Source organism: Rousettus aegyptiacus, unplaced genomic scaffold, assembly GCF_014176215.1.
Source record: "Rousettus aegyptiacus isolate mRouAeg1 unplaced genomic scaffold, mRouAeg1.p scaffold_m13_p_16, whole genome shotgun sequence".
In the NCBI taxonomy this organism is placed as follows: Eukaryota; Metazoa; Chordata; class Mammalia; order Chiroptera; family Pteropodidae; genus Rousettus; species Rousettus aegyptiacus.
In genome coordinates, this window is record NW_023416291.1 from 41,949,661 (window position 1) to 41,964,727 (window position 15,067).

At 56.8% G+C, this 15,067-nt stretch overlaps 1 protein-coding gene across 1 annotated transcript; it reads right to left on the reverse strand.

The window, feature by feature from the left end:
* Positions 1-17: 17 nt before the first annotated feature.
* LOC107503719 (cartilage oligomeric matrix protein) lies at positions 18-7,266 on the reverse strand. The gene is made up of 19 exons (XM_016132402.2): positions 7,140-7,266; positions 6,825-6,910; positions 6,412-6,463; positions 5,874-6,043; positions 5,244-5,381; positions 4,926-5,000; positions 4,670-4,828; positions 4,475-4,579; positions 4,247-4,354; positions 3,914-4,073; positions 3,310-3,428; positions 3,048-3,100; positions 2,764-2,945; positions 2,413-2,591; positions 2,245-2,293; positions 1,786-1,982; positions 785-957; positions 249-388; positions 18-165 (listed from the first exon to the last, which is right to left on the reverse strand). The coding sequence occupies exons 1-19, from the start codon at positions 7,216-7,218 to the stop codon at positions 119-121; spliced, it is 2,271 nt and encodes a 756-aa protein (XP_015987888.2). The 5' UTR covers positions 7,219-7,266; the 3' UTR covers positions 18-118.
* Between the last annotated feature and the right edge of the window lie 7,801 nt (positions 7,267-15,067).

Sequence of the window (15,067 nt, forward strand, 5' to 3'; positions counted from 1 at the left end):
GAGACCACAGCCACTGCCCCACTGAACACACTTTATTTCATCCTCTCTGATCCCCTTTCTCTCTTCAGGTTCCCTTGGTGCTGCAGCCATGAGAGTGGTGGCAGGTCCCACTCTGTCCCTAGGCCTGTAGCAGCCGCTGGGTCTCGTAGTCTTCTGGGATGGTGTCTGTGGAAGGAGACAGGGCAGGTAGGTGAGAAGTAGTAAGGCTGGCAGGGCGGACCCCATGCCCCAGTGGGCCTTCCCCTCACCATTGCAGCGGTAGCGCAGATTGGCCCAGATGATGTTTTCCTGAGAGAAGCAGAAGACCCCCAGGCGGCCACCCCGCATGGTGGTGTCCAGGACCACATTGCTGTCGGCCACCAGCTCAGGGCCCTCGTAAAACCGCACTCTGTGGAGGAGCAGGGCAGAGTGAGGCAGGCGGAAAGTGAAGCCCCTCAGAGCTTTGGCGTCCTGCCCTAGAAGATGGGCCCCTCCTCTCTCAAGAGTGAGGGACTTGGGTTCCTCCTGCCTGGACCTCAAGGAAGGTGGGGCTCCTGACCTGTGCCTCAGTTTCCCTGTGTCAGAGGATAGTCATCCAGGGTCCTGTACACAGTAGGTGCTAAGCAGAGTGCCTGGACTTCCTGCCAGAGCAGAGTCATGCCCTGAGCCAGTCACAGTTAATTCTAACTGCCTCATTGTCCCCATTTTACAGACAAGGGGACCAAGGCTCCCAGAACCTTTCATCTCCCCCTGGGAGCCAAGGTGGAGCAGGGACTCGGTCCCTTGGCAGGGGTGGGGTCCCCACCTGATGTAGCCCACTTGGGGCCGATGCTGTAGGAACCAGCGGTAGGATGTCTTGTCCTTCCAGCCCACGTTGCGGGGGTCCTTCCAAAGCAGCCGCACCTGTGATGCTGTGTCCCCTGTGTGCCACAGCGCATTCCGTAGCTGCTCCCCAGGGCCAGTGGAGGACTTCACAGCCTGACATGCCCAGGGACAGGGGCACATGGTCAGAGACCACACTAACCACTGGAAAGCCCCTCCCAGAATCCTGCCTGGTGGGATCTGCAGATCATGGAGAAGTGATGGAGCCCCTCGGGGCCTGAATGGGGGACCCATAAGGATGCCTCCTTGAGGACCACATGGAGATTTTCAGGTGGGTTGTAGGGGGCAGCAGTGGTCTGAAGGCTTGAGAGGATTTGGGCATCTGTGGATAGGTTTGAGGTCTGTAGGAGGATTTGGTGACCTGTAGAAAGTTTTGGGTGTCTATGGGATAAACGGGTTTAGGGCAGTGGTCCCCAACCTTTTTGGCACCAGTTACTGGTGGTGCTCCTATGAGAATCTAATGCCTGATGATCTGAGGTGGAGCTGAGGCAGTGATGCTAGCGCTGGGGAGCAGCTGCAAATACAGATGAAGCTTTGCTCACTTGCTTGCTGCTCACCTCCTGGTACCAGCCTGTGGCCCAGGAGTTGGGGACCTCTGGTCTAGAGGATTTAGGAAATTTGCTAGAGAGTTTTTGTGACATAATGTGGTCTTAGGAGTCTGCAGGAGGATTTGGAACCTGAAGGAAAGTTTAGGGCTCTGAGATGGGGTTTCAGGGCTCAAAGGAAGATTGTAGGGTACTTGGGGGGTGTTCGAGGGCCTGTGGGAGTCCAGAGGAGGGCTGGGAATTTGTGGGAAGACTCTGAGATTCATAGAATGATGCCGGGGGGCTGTGAAGGCTTTGGGGGTCTGTGGAAAGGTTTGGGTCCTCCTAGAAGATGTGGGCTGAAAGGTCACATAGCCAGCATTCCCCCTTCCCCACACACCTTGAGCTGGATGCCAGGTTCAGCCACCGCACGGAAGGGGTTGGCCTGCCAGTACGTCTGCTCCATCTGCTTCCACATGACCACATAGAAGCTTGAGCTGTCCTGGTAGCCAAAGATGAAGCCGGCATAGTCGTCGTCTGTTACAGTGTTCACGTGGAACGTGCCTTCGAAGTCGACACCGTTGAAGGCCGTGTAACCTGGGGAGGTGGAAGACCAGTGGGGTCCTGGACGCTGGCCCCTACCCAGAACCGAGCCCTGGCCGGCCCGCAGACACCCTCACCCCCAGAGTCCACAGCTTACCTTCTAGGCCCATATCTTCTCCACCCCATAGAATCGCCTTAACCCCACCCCCTGAATACAGAGCTCCGCCCATGGCCCTGCCCATTTCATACTTTAGCCTCACCCTGGCCCTGCCCCCGAGCAGCTCCGTGTACTGCCTTGACCCTTCCCGTGTCTCACCCACAGCCAGGCCAGGATCACTGTTCATCGTCTGCACGATCTCCATCCCCTGATGGGGTCAAAGGAAGAAAGGCTTCAGGCAGGCTGTGGGGCCCTAGGCCTGTAGCTTAGGACCCTGAGTTGGGGGTCTTGGGCTCACCCCACCTTCCGCCTGGTGCCCGTCCCCACCTGGTTGAGCACCACCCAGTTGGGGTCTATCTGTGCATCGCCCTCAGGGTCCAGCACGACCGTCTGGAAGGCACGGAAGTCGGTGAGGGTGACCTCGGCATTCTCCGGACACACATCAATCTTGTCCACCACTTTGTCCGCGTCAAAGTCACCTTGGCACGCGTCACCCACACCGTCCCCTAAGAGGAGGCAGGAGACCCCCAGGAGCAGTAAGGTCAGCGCTAGGTCCCGCCCCATGCCTAGCCCTGCTCACACTAGCTACCTGCCCCACCCATGCCACACACCCACTCTAAACCCAGCCCCAGTGGTTCACACGTCCAGTCCCTGCCACGGGCCACGCCCATGCCTTACTGTCTGAGTCTTCCTGGCCAGGGTTGGGCACCAGGCGGCAGTTGTCCCGACTGTCAGGGACTCGGTCGTTGTCATCATCCTCATCGCAGGCGTCACCCTGTCCATCGCGGTCTGAGTCCTGCTGGGCGCTGTTGGGTACTGTGGGGCAGTTGTCCCGCGAGTCCTGGTGCCCATCCCCATCCCTAGGGTAGGTGAATGGGACAGGAAGTCAATGGGATCCCCAGAGGGCCCAGTCAGGAGCCCCCCATCTTGGGTCCCTGCCCCATCCCAGAAGGCCTCCTTACTGGTCTTGGTCACTGTCACAAGCATCTCCCACAAAGTCGTGATCCACATCCCCCTGGAGACAGGTGCAGGGATCCATGATCAGGGCAGAGGAACTCAGAAGCCTTCCACCCACCCTAGTTCCAGAGCCAAGGTCCTCCTGACCCCAAGGAACACACCCTCAGGCTCTTTGACTAGGCTGCAGTCTTGTTAACTAGCCTGAGGCTCAGGCCAGGGGGCGGGGTGGTGGTTTGACCCAGCAGGGGTCTGGCTTGTTTCCCTTACCTGGTCTGGGTTGCTCTTCTGGGGACAGTTGTCACAGACATCCCCTACGCCATCGCCATCACTGTCCTTCTGGTCCGAGTTGGACACCTTAGGGCAGTTGTCCACCACATTTCGGATTCCTGCAGAATTCAGGGGAACAAAACAGATCAGTGCTGGGCTAGACTGACTTCAGCAGGGCAGGTGCAAGCCTGGGGCTCACCTGGGACAGAGTTCCACCTCTCCTCTGGCTCCCAGTTGCCACAAAATTAAATCAAGTGCTCCTGCCCAGGTCCCAGCCTCCTAGAGACTTCAGGAACAGACAGCCGGGGAGGGGACTGGCCCTCATTCCGGGTCAGCTCAACTGAGCCTCCACCTTGCCATGTGAACGCACCCCTTGAATCTCTATGCCCCAAATGTAAAATGGGCACTTCCCTGGCCCTAAATCCTAGGCTTTGTCCCGCTCTTCCTACCTGCAGCATCCGACACAGCTAGTGTTTTTCTGCTGGTGGAGCACAGTCCACGGTCCTGGGCTCCTCAAGTAAGCTCATTCTCTCGCTTTCCAAGCCCCGCCCCCAGGTGGCCCTGCCCCTCGGTCCCAGCCCACTCCACCCTCTGCCGCACTTACGGTCACCATCGATGTCGTCGTCGCAGGCGTCGCCTTGGCCGTCCTGATCTGTGTCTTTCTGGTCGTCATTCTTCTGGTTCCGGCAGTTGTCGCAAGCATCGCCCCACTTGTCGTTGTCCGAATTGCGCTGGTCTGGGTTCCGCACCAGGGGGCAGTTGTCCTGGGAACAGGACAGGTTAAGGGAAGGGGCAAAAGTCACTCCCAGACCAGCCCATCTCCAAGGTCACGCCTCCTTTGCAAGGAGTCCCTCATCCCTCCAGAATCCGCAAGTCCAAACTCTGAGACCACGCCCTTCGCCCAAGCCCCGCCCCGCCCAGCTTGCCCAGGTCCTACCTCCTCGTTGAGGACCCCGTCCCCGTCCGCATCAGGGTCACAGGCGTCTCCAATGCCGTCGCGATCTACGTCCTCCTGCCCTGAGTTGGGCACAGTCACGCAGTTGTCCTAAGGACGGGCAGGTCAGGTGTAAGGGCGCGTGGCCTGGAAGACCCGCCCACCCCTTGGCGGACCACGCTCTCTGTGTAAGCTCACCGCACCAGACTACGCCCCTGAGCCCTCGCCCACCTTACGGCAGTTGCGCTCAGAACAACGCAACTTCTCGTCGGGAAAGCTGTCCAGGTCCGTGTCCTGACCACAGAGGAGCCCGTTGCCGGCCCAGCCGATGGCACACTGAGGGGCGGGGGGGGGGGTGAATGAATGCTCTGGCGTTACCGACCCCACTTTCCCATCCGGTGCTCCTTCTTGTGTGCCCGCACTTACCACGCACGACCGCGAGCCATCACGCTCCAGGACGCAGTCGGCCTTCTCGTGGCACTGGCTTGGCGTGCCATCGGGGCAGAAGCGCTGTGCGCGCGGTCGGCAGCCGGACTCTTGGTCGCCCACGAAACCAGGCTGGCACGGGCCACACTGGAAGGAGCCCTGCGCGCGTGCCGTGGGCAGTCAGCCCAGGTCGCTGACAATTCGCGCCCACCCCCGCCTCGTCTCTCCATCCTTCCCGTCTCCTGCAGGGCCTTACCCGGGTGTTGACGCACACGGAATTGGGAACGCAGTTATGTTGCCCAGTCTCACACTCGTTAATGTCTGTGCAAACCTGGGTGGGAGGGAGCGGAGAAGTCACCACCGCCCGCAGGCAGACACCGCCGGGCCGGTTCTGAGGCGAACCCTTCCCCCGGGATTCCCTCCAGACCCTGGTCCCCATATCCTCCCACTGGAACAAGGCAAGGAAAAGGCTGCGGAGGCTGGAGGACGCGTTTACTCAACAAAATGCGCCCCTCCCCCAAGGCCAAGGCCCCCTCCTACTGGTGCTCCCACCCCCCAAGGCCAAGGCCCTCACCTGCTTGTTGGCCTTGGCGAAAGCCAGCCCCACGCCCTCGTGGGTGGAGCCGCTGTACCCGGGGGGGCAAGCCTCGCAGCGGAAGCCGGGGCTGATGTTGATGCAGCGGACGCGGGGAAAGCAGGGATGGGCGTTACACTGGGGGAAGAAGGGCAGCACAGGATCAGAGGGCGCCAGCTGGGTACCCCCAGAGCGGAGGCTTACGGTTCCTTTATCTTAGAGTCAGAAAGTCCAAGGGCCATCATCCAGCACTTAAGGGGGTGCCATGGGGCGGAGGCCATCGTCCCAGGGATCAGATGTGACTTTGTTTGATTGGGGTAGAGGCACGACCAGGCGGGGAGAGGGGCGCGTCTGGAGGGGGCTTTTCCTGGGACCTGGTGGGCTGGGTGCTCATGGACGGGGGAAGGAATTGCAGTAGGGGAGTTGTTGGGGCGGGCGACATTGGTGGTGAGGGGAGTGGTCGGGATGGGTACCCTCCCCCCGGCGGTGGGGAGGTCATCTGGACGTGCGCCCCTGGAAGTGAGTGGGTCCTCCAGGCAGGCAGTCCCAGAGGAAGAGGAGGTCGTGGGATCGATGGGGAGTTGTGGAGGTAGGCGTTTGGATGTCGTTGGGGCGATGGGGCAGGCGCACCTCATTGATATCGGTGCAGTGTGAGCCGTTGCCGGTGAAGCCCGCAGGGCAGGGTCCGCAGCGCGCCCCGCTAGGCGTCATGGTGCAAGCCACGCCCGGGAAGCAGAAGTCGGGCGCGCACTGGGGCAGCGGCCGCACGCTCAGGCCCGGCGTATGCACCGACTGCATCCCTGCGCGGGAGGAGGGGGCAGTTAGGGCCACACCATTGGGCGGAGCCTGCCGTGACCACGCCCAGACGGGGGCGGGCGGGCGGGGCTCTCCAGTCCCCAGCTCTCCACTTTGGTGGTTTTTCAGCTTTTCCCTCCGCTTCTCGCCGCCTCCCCGCACCTCCCGCACGGCCTCTGTCTCTTTTTGCGTGTCTCCTTCCCATAGCCTCCGTCTGCCCTCCCTGTTCCTCTGCCTGTCCCTCGTTCACGATCTCTGTCAGCCCCGTCTTTCGCATCTCTTTTCCTCTCTCTCTCCTTTGCTCTCAGTTTCTGTTTCCCCACCTCTTCTTGCTTTCCCGCCGCCCCGTTTCTGCCTCCCCAGCTGCGCTCACCGCACGCATCACACTCCATCACCGTGTTTTTCAGGAACGTGATCTCCTTGACCTGCCGCGCAGGGAAGACGCGGTGTGGTTAGAGGGTCTCCGTCCCTCTCCTTAACCCCTAGGTCTCCCCTCCCCTTCTCCCGACACACTCCCCCCGACTCTCCACCCTCCCAGTCCCTCTCCTCTTTCCCTGGGACTCCCATCCCTCCCTCGGGGACCTCCAACCTCTCCCCCGGCACCCTCTTTCCCTTTTCCTTTTCCACTACCTCCTCCTCGAGCCTGGTACCCAGGACCCTCTCCACCTCCAATGAGATCCCTTTCTTCCGACCCCCTCCCCCACGCTCCTCTACCTCCCAGACCCTTCCTGTTCCAGGCCTCTCCACCCTCCCCTGCACCCCCGTATCCCCGACCCTGGTCTGCACCTGCTGCCGCAGCAGCTCCCGCACGTCCCTCAGCGCGGCGTTAGTCTCCTGCAGTTGGTGCAGCATCTGCGGGCCCAGGTCTGCACCTGTGCCGACAGGGGGTGCTTGTGGGGCTTGGAGGCCGGGGACAGACTCCCTCACGCTGCCTCCGTAGGGACCCCATTCCTTGAGCCTCCGCCTAGCTGTCTGCTTTCTCTGACCCGCAAGCCCCGTGAATGGTTCCCGAGCCCCAGGGAGCCACTTCTCCAGGCCTCCCGCGGGTCCTCCTGCCGGTTTAGAGGAATGGGGCACAGCACGTGGGAGGGCTCTGCTTACCCAGCGGGATCTGGCTCTGACCCGACGCGCCAAGGGCGGCCAGGGAGAGCAGAAGAACGCAGGCGGCGGCGAGAACCATGGCGGCAGTGGGAAGCTGGACTGCAGCTTGCTCTCTGCTGCCCGCGAGGCCCTGTAGTGCCTATTTATCCCGGAGGCGCTGCCGTCCAGGGACGGCCCACCATGGCCCTGCCCAGAGTCCAGCCGCAAGGTAAACAGACAGCGGTTGGCCTCTATATTCAAGGACCCGCCCCACGAGGCTGAACCGAGACCCAGAGGGGAAACTGAGTCACAGGAGGTCAGTGCAGGGGTTGGTGGGGTGGGGAGTCAGGTGAGACTACCCTCCAGCCCTTTCATTCACTTATTTATGTGTCCCGGGCTTGGCATGTATGCTGTGTGCCAAGCTCCGGACACAACTGGAGAGAAGGTGACCCCCATGGCAGCTTCCCTCAACTCACGCTTGGGAGAAACGAGTCAAGAGTGACTAAAGGTTTGGACCCCCTCCCTCTCCCCCCACCTCCCACCTCCATCCCTGCTTTAGGTCTGGCGAACTCACCTTCCACTCTTTCCTCACTTGCTTCAGAATGGGGCCAGTGACATTTCTCTGTGCCTCAGTTTTTCCCCTGGCAATAAGTATCAACATTAATGATGATTATTACAGGAAAGCGAGAGGTTAAGTGAGATCAGGGACCCTCAGTCTTCCTATGCGGGTCCATGGGGTTCTGTTCCTGGTCCCCTACCCCAGAGAGTTCCAGGTGACTCCCCTAGCTCTTCCTGTCGTCCTCTGGGTGCCGATGGGTACAGCTTCATCACCCAAGAGTGGAAGCTCACTCAGTTTCTCAGTCTGTACAATGGGCTGTGAATTTGTCTATACCCAGCAGGGAGGTGTGCATATTAAAAGGCTCCTGCTGGAGGTCTGAAGGGGGCAGGAGCGGGGGGCGGCTTCTGTTTGTCAAGACTTTGTCATATCTTCCAAGCTCTGCTCCAGCTGCTGTGGGAACAGCCTATAATAAAAATAAAAATTACTGGTAATCAGAAAAATCAGCCCTCTCAGCCCAGCTGCGCTCTTAAGCTGCAAAACACCTTGGTTTTCTGGAGTTAACCCTCTCTACCCCAATTCTAGAGGCTTACAACCTCTATTCTAAGGACGGGGAAACCGAGGCCCAAATAGAAAAAGTGACTAGCCTAAGGCCACTTCAAGGGGAGGGGCGAAGCTAGAGTAGAGTCATAGCCAGATCTATTCTCCTGGGAGGCTGCAGAGAAACCAATGAGGGCTTCCTGGAGGAAATGACAAGGAAACCTAAAGGAAAGGGAGGACGCAGATCAGCAGAGGGAAACGGTGAAGAAGGTTCTGGCAGAAGGAAGTATATGGAACTTGGAGATGGGGAAATTTCAGGCACAGTCATTCATTCTGCAAGTTTGCATTGTGCACCTACTATGTGTCATATCCTGTGCTAGACACTGGGGACACAAGCCAGTCAGGGTCTCTCCCTCATTGAGAGCCCAGGTTGGTGAGAGGCATCTATATAATCATCCGAAGGGTCCAGGACTGAAGGGAGACATACAGGCAGCAGTGGGAGATCCAAGGAGGTGCTCGACCCAGCCTGGGATTGGGGGGAGTCTAGGCAGACTTCTCAGAGGAGGAGAGGGTACCAAAGTAGGACCAGGAAGATGAGGGGACATGACCAGGCAAAGAGATAGTGGAAAAGTGTTCCAGGTAGAGGAACAGCATATGCGAAGGCCCTGAGGCAGAAATTAGCCTGCTAGACAGACTGATCTCAGGTTGGAGAGATCCTGGGGCTCGGGAGAAGCAGTGCCAGTGGTGCAAGGCTCAGGCTGTCTTCTGAGGGTAATGGGGAGCCATTGAGAGTGAGCGAGAAGGGGCAGACCTGGAGGGGATGTAGGTGGGAACAGCTGGCTCCAGCCTGGGCATTTCCAGTGAAGTGCCTGCCTTGCCTGCTACTTGTGGCTGGGCCATGAGCTCACCTCCTGTTTTCCTTGGCATCCAGCACACCTGGAGGCCATTCCCTGCTGGTGTTGGAATTCTTGGGAAAACCATGGCCCCAGCAGGCGCTTGCGTGTGCCTCATGCAGCTGGGGCAAAGGCACATGGAAGCCAGGCCCCTGCCACAGGCTGGGCACAGGGCTGGGGCTTGAACACACGTGGCCTTGTTCAGGCCATGGGAAGAAGTGGAGAAGGCTGCTCTAGACAGAGGGAATGGTAAAGGCAGAGTCCCAGGGGATGTCCTGTTTGCAAGTCAGACAACAGAGTCCCAGAGATTGGCATTCTGGTTTCATGCTCTTGCTTCCTGGATCCCACCAGCCCTGAAATCTCCCTTCCAAGCAGCGTCCCCTTCCTCCCATGCACAGCACGCCAGCCTCACATCACAGAATAACTCACTCTTTCCCAGCCTTTGTACTGGCTGTTCCTTGCCACTCCAAGAGGAAGGAAGACACCTCTGTCTTTCTAGTCCTGGCTCTGATTCTCTCTCCTCCAGGAGGCTCTCCCTGCTCTTCCGGGGCAGGGTTTAGAGGCTGGTGCTTGTGTGACAGTTCTCTGGGACCTGAGGCAGCGTATTCCCAGCAGGGAAGGTTAGGATGGCCTGACTCTGGGACTGGGAGTATCTGTGTTTAGTTCTGTTCTTCTCAGCCTGGGGTCTCCTTGGGGGCCTGGGGGCCTGGTGCAGAGAGAGAAAGGTTTGGTGAGTCATGTTAGTGTAACATTGTCATTATTTCTTATAATTATCGTAACATCATTTTTATTGATATAGTAACCCCTACCCAGCACTGTACTTGAGAACACACTCAGGGGCTACATGGTCTGGGTTTGAATGTCAGCTGGACACAGCCTTGCATTGTGACCTAGGCAAGTTGCTTGACCTGCCTGTACCTCACCTATAAAATGGGGGTGATCTTTGTTGAGAAGATTGAATGAGCAAACCCATTCACGCCATCTGGCTCCAGTGTCAGCCTCTTATACATTATGGGATTTACACACTGTCATGCCTCAGAGAGTTCTTATTCACATTTTCCTGGGAAAGGAGACAAGACACCTCAAGGTCACATAGCTGGGATTAGAACTGGCAAAGGTGAGATCCCTAAGGCCTTTATACCCCCCTCCCTGCTCGTGACCACAGAATCCAGATGAGAAATGCTGGCCCAGGCCCCTCATTAGCTGTGAAGCATCCACTGGCCCAGGACCTCCTGGCCTGAGCCTTTGGCCCGTGCGCCAGCCAGCCCCCCTTCCCACCATGCCGGTTCCAGTGGTTCTGGGAGCCTGGCCAGGCTGGGGCCATAGGGCTGGTGCTTGCTTGATGGGGCCCTCAGGGCGCCTCCTGGCAGAAGCTTGCTGGGCCAGGAGACATGTGGGCGCCCCCAGCTTACCCGGCTGCCTCCCTTTTTGCATCCAGAGGGAAAATATGTCGGGAAGGCAGCCGCCCTGCCCTGGGCGGGCCCAGCCACAGGCCCAGGGTCTGGGGAATTCATCAGAGCAGCAAGAAAGGCCACAGCAGAGGAGCCTGACCCAGCCTGCCTCTGGCAGCCCAACCGAAACCGTCTCTCCAAAAGGACCAAGTGGCGTGGGGCAGAGAGACAGGGTGCCATCTTGGCACTGGAGCCTGGTAGACCCTCTCTGACTTGCTCTATGACCTTCAACAAGCCCTGCCTTATCTCCCACCCGCCATTTGCCCCAGCCCTGTCCCCATTCTGTCTCGGTCTCCCTAAAAGGTGATGATAAAGAAGAAAACAATAAACACAGTGGCTACGATTTTATTCAATAAAATAACAAACACTCAAAGCCTTGCCAACCACTTTTGTGGAGTTTCCATTTCTGTTCCCCGACCCCTACTCTTCACAGCTTCAGGGGGCAGGAATCAGTCTTTGTGGGAGGCAACAGGGCATGGTAATGAAGGTCTTGGTCTCTGGCATTTGGTCCCTGAATTTCATATCCCAGTTCTGCTATGGGACCTAAGGCGAGTTGCTTACCTTCTCTGTATCTCAGCCTCTCTCCTTCTCTCTCTCTCTCTCTCTCTCTCTCTCTCTCTCTCTCTCTCCCCCTCCCACCTTCAAAAGTTTATTTTAATGTAAATTTTTATTTCTCAAGGTTAGCAAGCAGAGTTGCTTCAGGAGAGAAAGAACTTCACTAGGAACGGGAGGCCCGCTGGGATTTAATAATGCAGCAGTCATGGGTACTGATTTCTAAGAACAATTTTGCACAGACATTATCTTCATAGTTTTCCAGGGAGTGCTGTGGCAGGACAAAGGGCCGCTGCTCTTTCTTCCTTTCCTCTCACACGTAATGCGAGTTTTAGTACAACAAGCCCGTGTCTGTGTTACAGGGTAAGAGCCTGCCCGCGGGGTGAACTGCGGAACGGTTGTTCTCTTCTTCAGTCCCTCTCTCTCTGTTAAATGAAGTGAAAAATGGAAATACCTTAAGATTTGTCCACAGTGACAGCAGCAGTCAAAACTAAGGTGAAAATGGAGACCAGTAGAGCCCCACTTCTTATGGTCATCGTGAGAACTGAATGAGTTAGTCCATGGAAAGTGCTGAACCCTCGGTCAGTAATGTCTCCACTCTCCAGACAGGTAAACTGAGGCTCTGAGAGGCAGATTTGTTCTGTCGCCTCGATTCGAGCTGCATGCTCAGAGAGGGAAGTCACACACTCCCTCTCCTCTGCATGAAGGTACACAGCCTGGCCACAGGAAGAGGGTCCCCCATCCAGGTTTCTGTGGTTCTGTCTGAGGAGGGTGGGTAGATGGTCAGAGCCCTGCCCCCGATTCCTCATGCCCCCTCCTCCAGCCCCCACACCGCCTCATTAACAGGAGGCCCTTGTTCAGCCCAGTGATGGATGGAGAGAGGGCGAGGGCGGGGTCTGTTTACCCACTGGTTGCCTCGCTGGCAGGGGCCTGGCTGGGGCATGCGCCAGTGGAGCTACCAGGCAGGGAGGAGCCCCAGCTCCTAAGGGGGAAGATTGGCACAAAACAGGTGCCAAATAAGTGGTTATTGATCAGTGGGATGAAATTAAATAACTTCATCCTCTGGACTGACATCGACCCCGTCCTACACAGCCAGCAGGTAGAGGAAGGCTTGGCCTCTCACCCCGAGGTGGGTGGCCTGGAAGGCCACAAGTGCACATGAGCTGCATGGAGCGCTTGCCGCACAGAAGTAGGGCCTGCTGGGCTGGAGGGAGGAGTCCAGTGGTCAGGGAGGCCACTGCATGGGGAGGTATTGGCGCTGGGACCTGACTGGCCAGACGGTTCTGGCTGACTGAGAGCACCCAGGCAGAGGGCACAGCAAGGGCAAAAGCCATGGTGCGATGTGCCTGCTGTGTTGGAGGTTCAGCAAGGTGGCAGGTGCAGCTGGGCCCTGGAGGAGGAGGAGCGCAGGACCGCAGGGAAAGTGTGGGAATGGGAGTCCTGCACAGGGACAGGTTCATGATCCAGGAGCCACGTTTGGGCTCCGCATGCCTCTCCAGCCTCATCTCTGTCTTCCTTCCAGCTCCTTTACCTGACTGCTCCCTGGTGCACCATCCTCTTTAACTTGGCTCACCCCTTGTCCCAGTTAGTGACCTTCTATCACTTCCAAAGCTCCCTAGGCATCCTCCATCCTAGCTTGAGCACGCAGCATGGGCACTTTTGAATTACATAGGCTATGTGGCTATGTCAAATGAGCCCCATCATCTTGTTCCCAACCATGTCTCCAGCATCATGCACACATGATGGAATAAATAAATGCCGATAAATAAATAAATGGATATACAGGTGAGTGAATAAATGGTTGGCTGATAGCTGAGTAGATGGATGGATGGATGGATAAATGGATGGATGGATGCATGCATGGATGAATGGATGGATGGATAGATAGATGGATGATGGATGGACAGATGGCTAGGTGGGTGTAAATGGACAGACAGATGAGTGAGCAGATGATTGGATGGATGAGTAGGTAGGTGGATAAGTGGATAATGGATAGATGGACTCTCTCCAAGAGTCTCTCTGGCTATGTGGTAACCCCATTCAGATGTCACTGTGAGGAGTCAATAAGAGAATAAAGGCGAAGCACATAGTTGGCACCCACCCATTGAGCCTTCCTGACTCTGTTTACCACTAGGTTGAATAATCACTAGAGCCAAGTTGTTCCAAAGAATCCAAGAGTCACAAGGCCATAGAACAAAGAGCCACAGAACTAAGAAGTGACAGTCATAGTATAATGGGTTGTTGGATCCATGGGACCATGGAGTGCCACAGAATTGGGTCTTGGGGTCTTGAGAGCATAGAGTGCTAAAGCTACAGAATTATGGGATCTTAGAGCCATGGGACCACAGCATTGGGCCACGGCATTGTAAGAGCCATGCACCCAGGGTAATGTGGCCACCAGTCAACACAAGTACATAACTGTAGTATAGTGGAAGCCACAGGGGGGCTGAGACACAGTCCTGGGGTATCCCACATCTGAGGTGGCACAGGATGACATCTCAGAACTAACCCCAGCAAAACTGCCCTCTCAGCCACACCTTCATCTGCTGGCTGTCCAAGGAGGCTCCCAAGGAGCTATGAGGCTCCTCTCCTCCATCTCTGGGCAGCCAAAGAAGAGAAGGACCACGCTATCGTTTTTGCCTGCAGGCAGCCAACCGCCACTCAGTGAATCCCTGTGCCAAGTGAGGCCGTCCAGGTGCCGGGAAACAGTGCCAGCCTCCGGCCAGGCGCGCTGGGACACCGAGTGCCCAGCAGCAAGTGGAAAAGGAATCAACGAGTTCCTTCTACATTCATATCCTTTTGAAAGCCAATAGCAACGCGGCATGGAGTGGAGGCTGTACTCTGGCACATCTCCCCTGGAAGGCAGGAGTCAAAGCCCAGTTCAGATTCCACTAGACACATCTGTGTATTAATAAACTCTTCTGGACAACAACTGTTCTCCCAGCAGACCCCACACCTGACACCCAGAATAACCAGTCTGTTTTGGAGAGGGGTGGCAGTCCCAGCTCCAGCACAGGCCTCCCTGGAAGACTGTCACTGTGGGGCAGGTCCAGGCCTAGCTGAAGCTTTCCCTACTCTGCTGGCTTCCTGACCTCCACTAGGTACCAGGCAACTTTGAACTTCACAAGGAAACAGGCCTGGCCCAGACCTGAATGCCACTGCTACCAGCCCGTTATTTCCAAATGACTGGCAGGTGGCAGAGGAGCCCACAGGAGGGGCCTCCTCACCCCATCACTGGTTCCAAAGCTGCTCTTAGCCTTGCTTCAGGCCCAAAGGGTCAAAATGAGGGAAGTATAGAATCACAGTGACCATAACCCAGAGCTGGGGAGGGAGGCAATGAGCAAATAGAAGCCCAGAGAGTGTAAGATATTTGCTCAGGGCCACACTGTAAACAAGAAGCAGATCTTTTCTTTTTTAATTATGTTTCATTGTGGTAAAAACACATAACAATATTTACTATCTTAATAATTTTTAAGTGCGCTATTCAGTAGCATTAAATATGTTCACATTGTGCAACCATCACCACCATCCATCTCCGGAATTCTTCATTTCAAAAAACTGAAACTATATCTCTATTCAACAACCTCTGAGCCCCCTCCCCCAGCCCCAGCTTAAACTGTTTTCTCTTATAGGATCACAAAACCTGAAAATGATTCAACCCACCTGATTTTCAACAACTACCTTGCTCCCCTTGCCCCCCTGGGATTGCTGGGGTCTTGTCCCTTGTGCTCCAAGCTGGGTTGTGGATGGTCCAAAAGGGGACCTTGTCATAGGAGTATTAATGCTCCTTGAGGAGAATAATATTTTTCTTTTCATTGTAAAGATGGAAAAGCCAAGGCCCAGGGATGTGACAGCCCTTGTTCAGGGAATCCCACACTCCAACTCACCTGCCTGGAAAGCCCTCAGGACAAGGCTGGCCATGGCTGGTCTGATATGAGGGTCCCAACACCCAGCTCA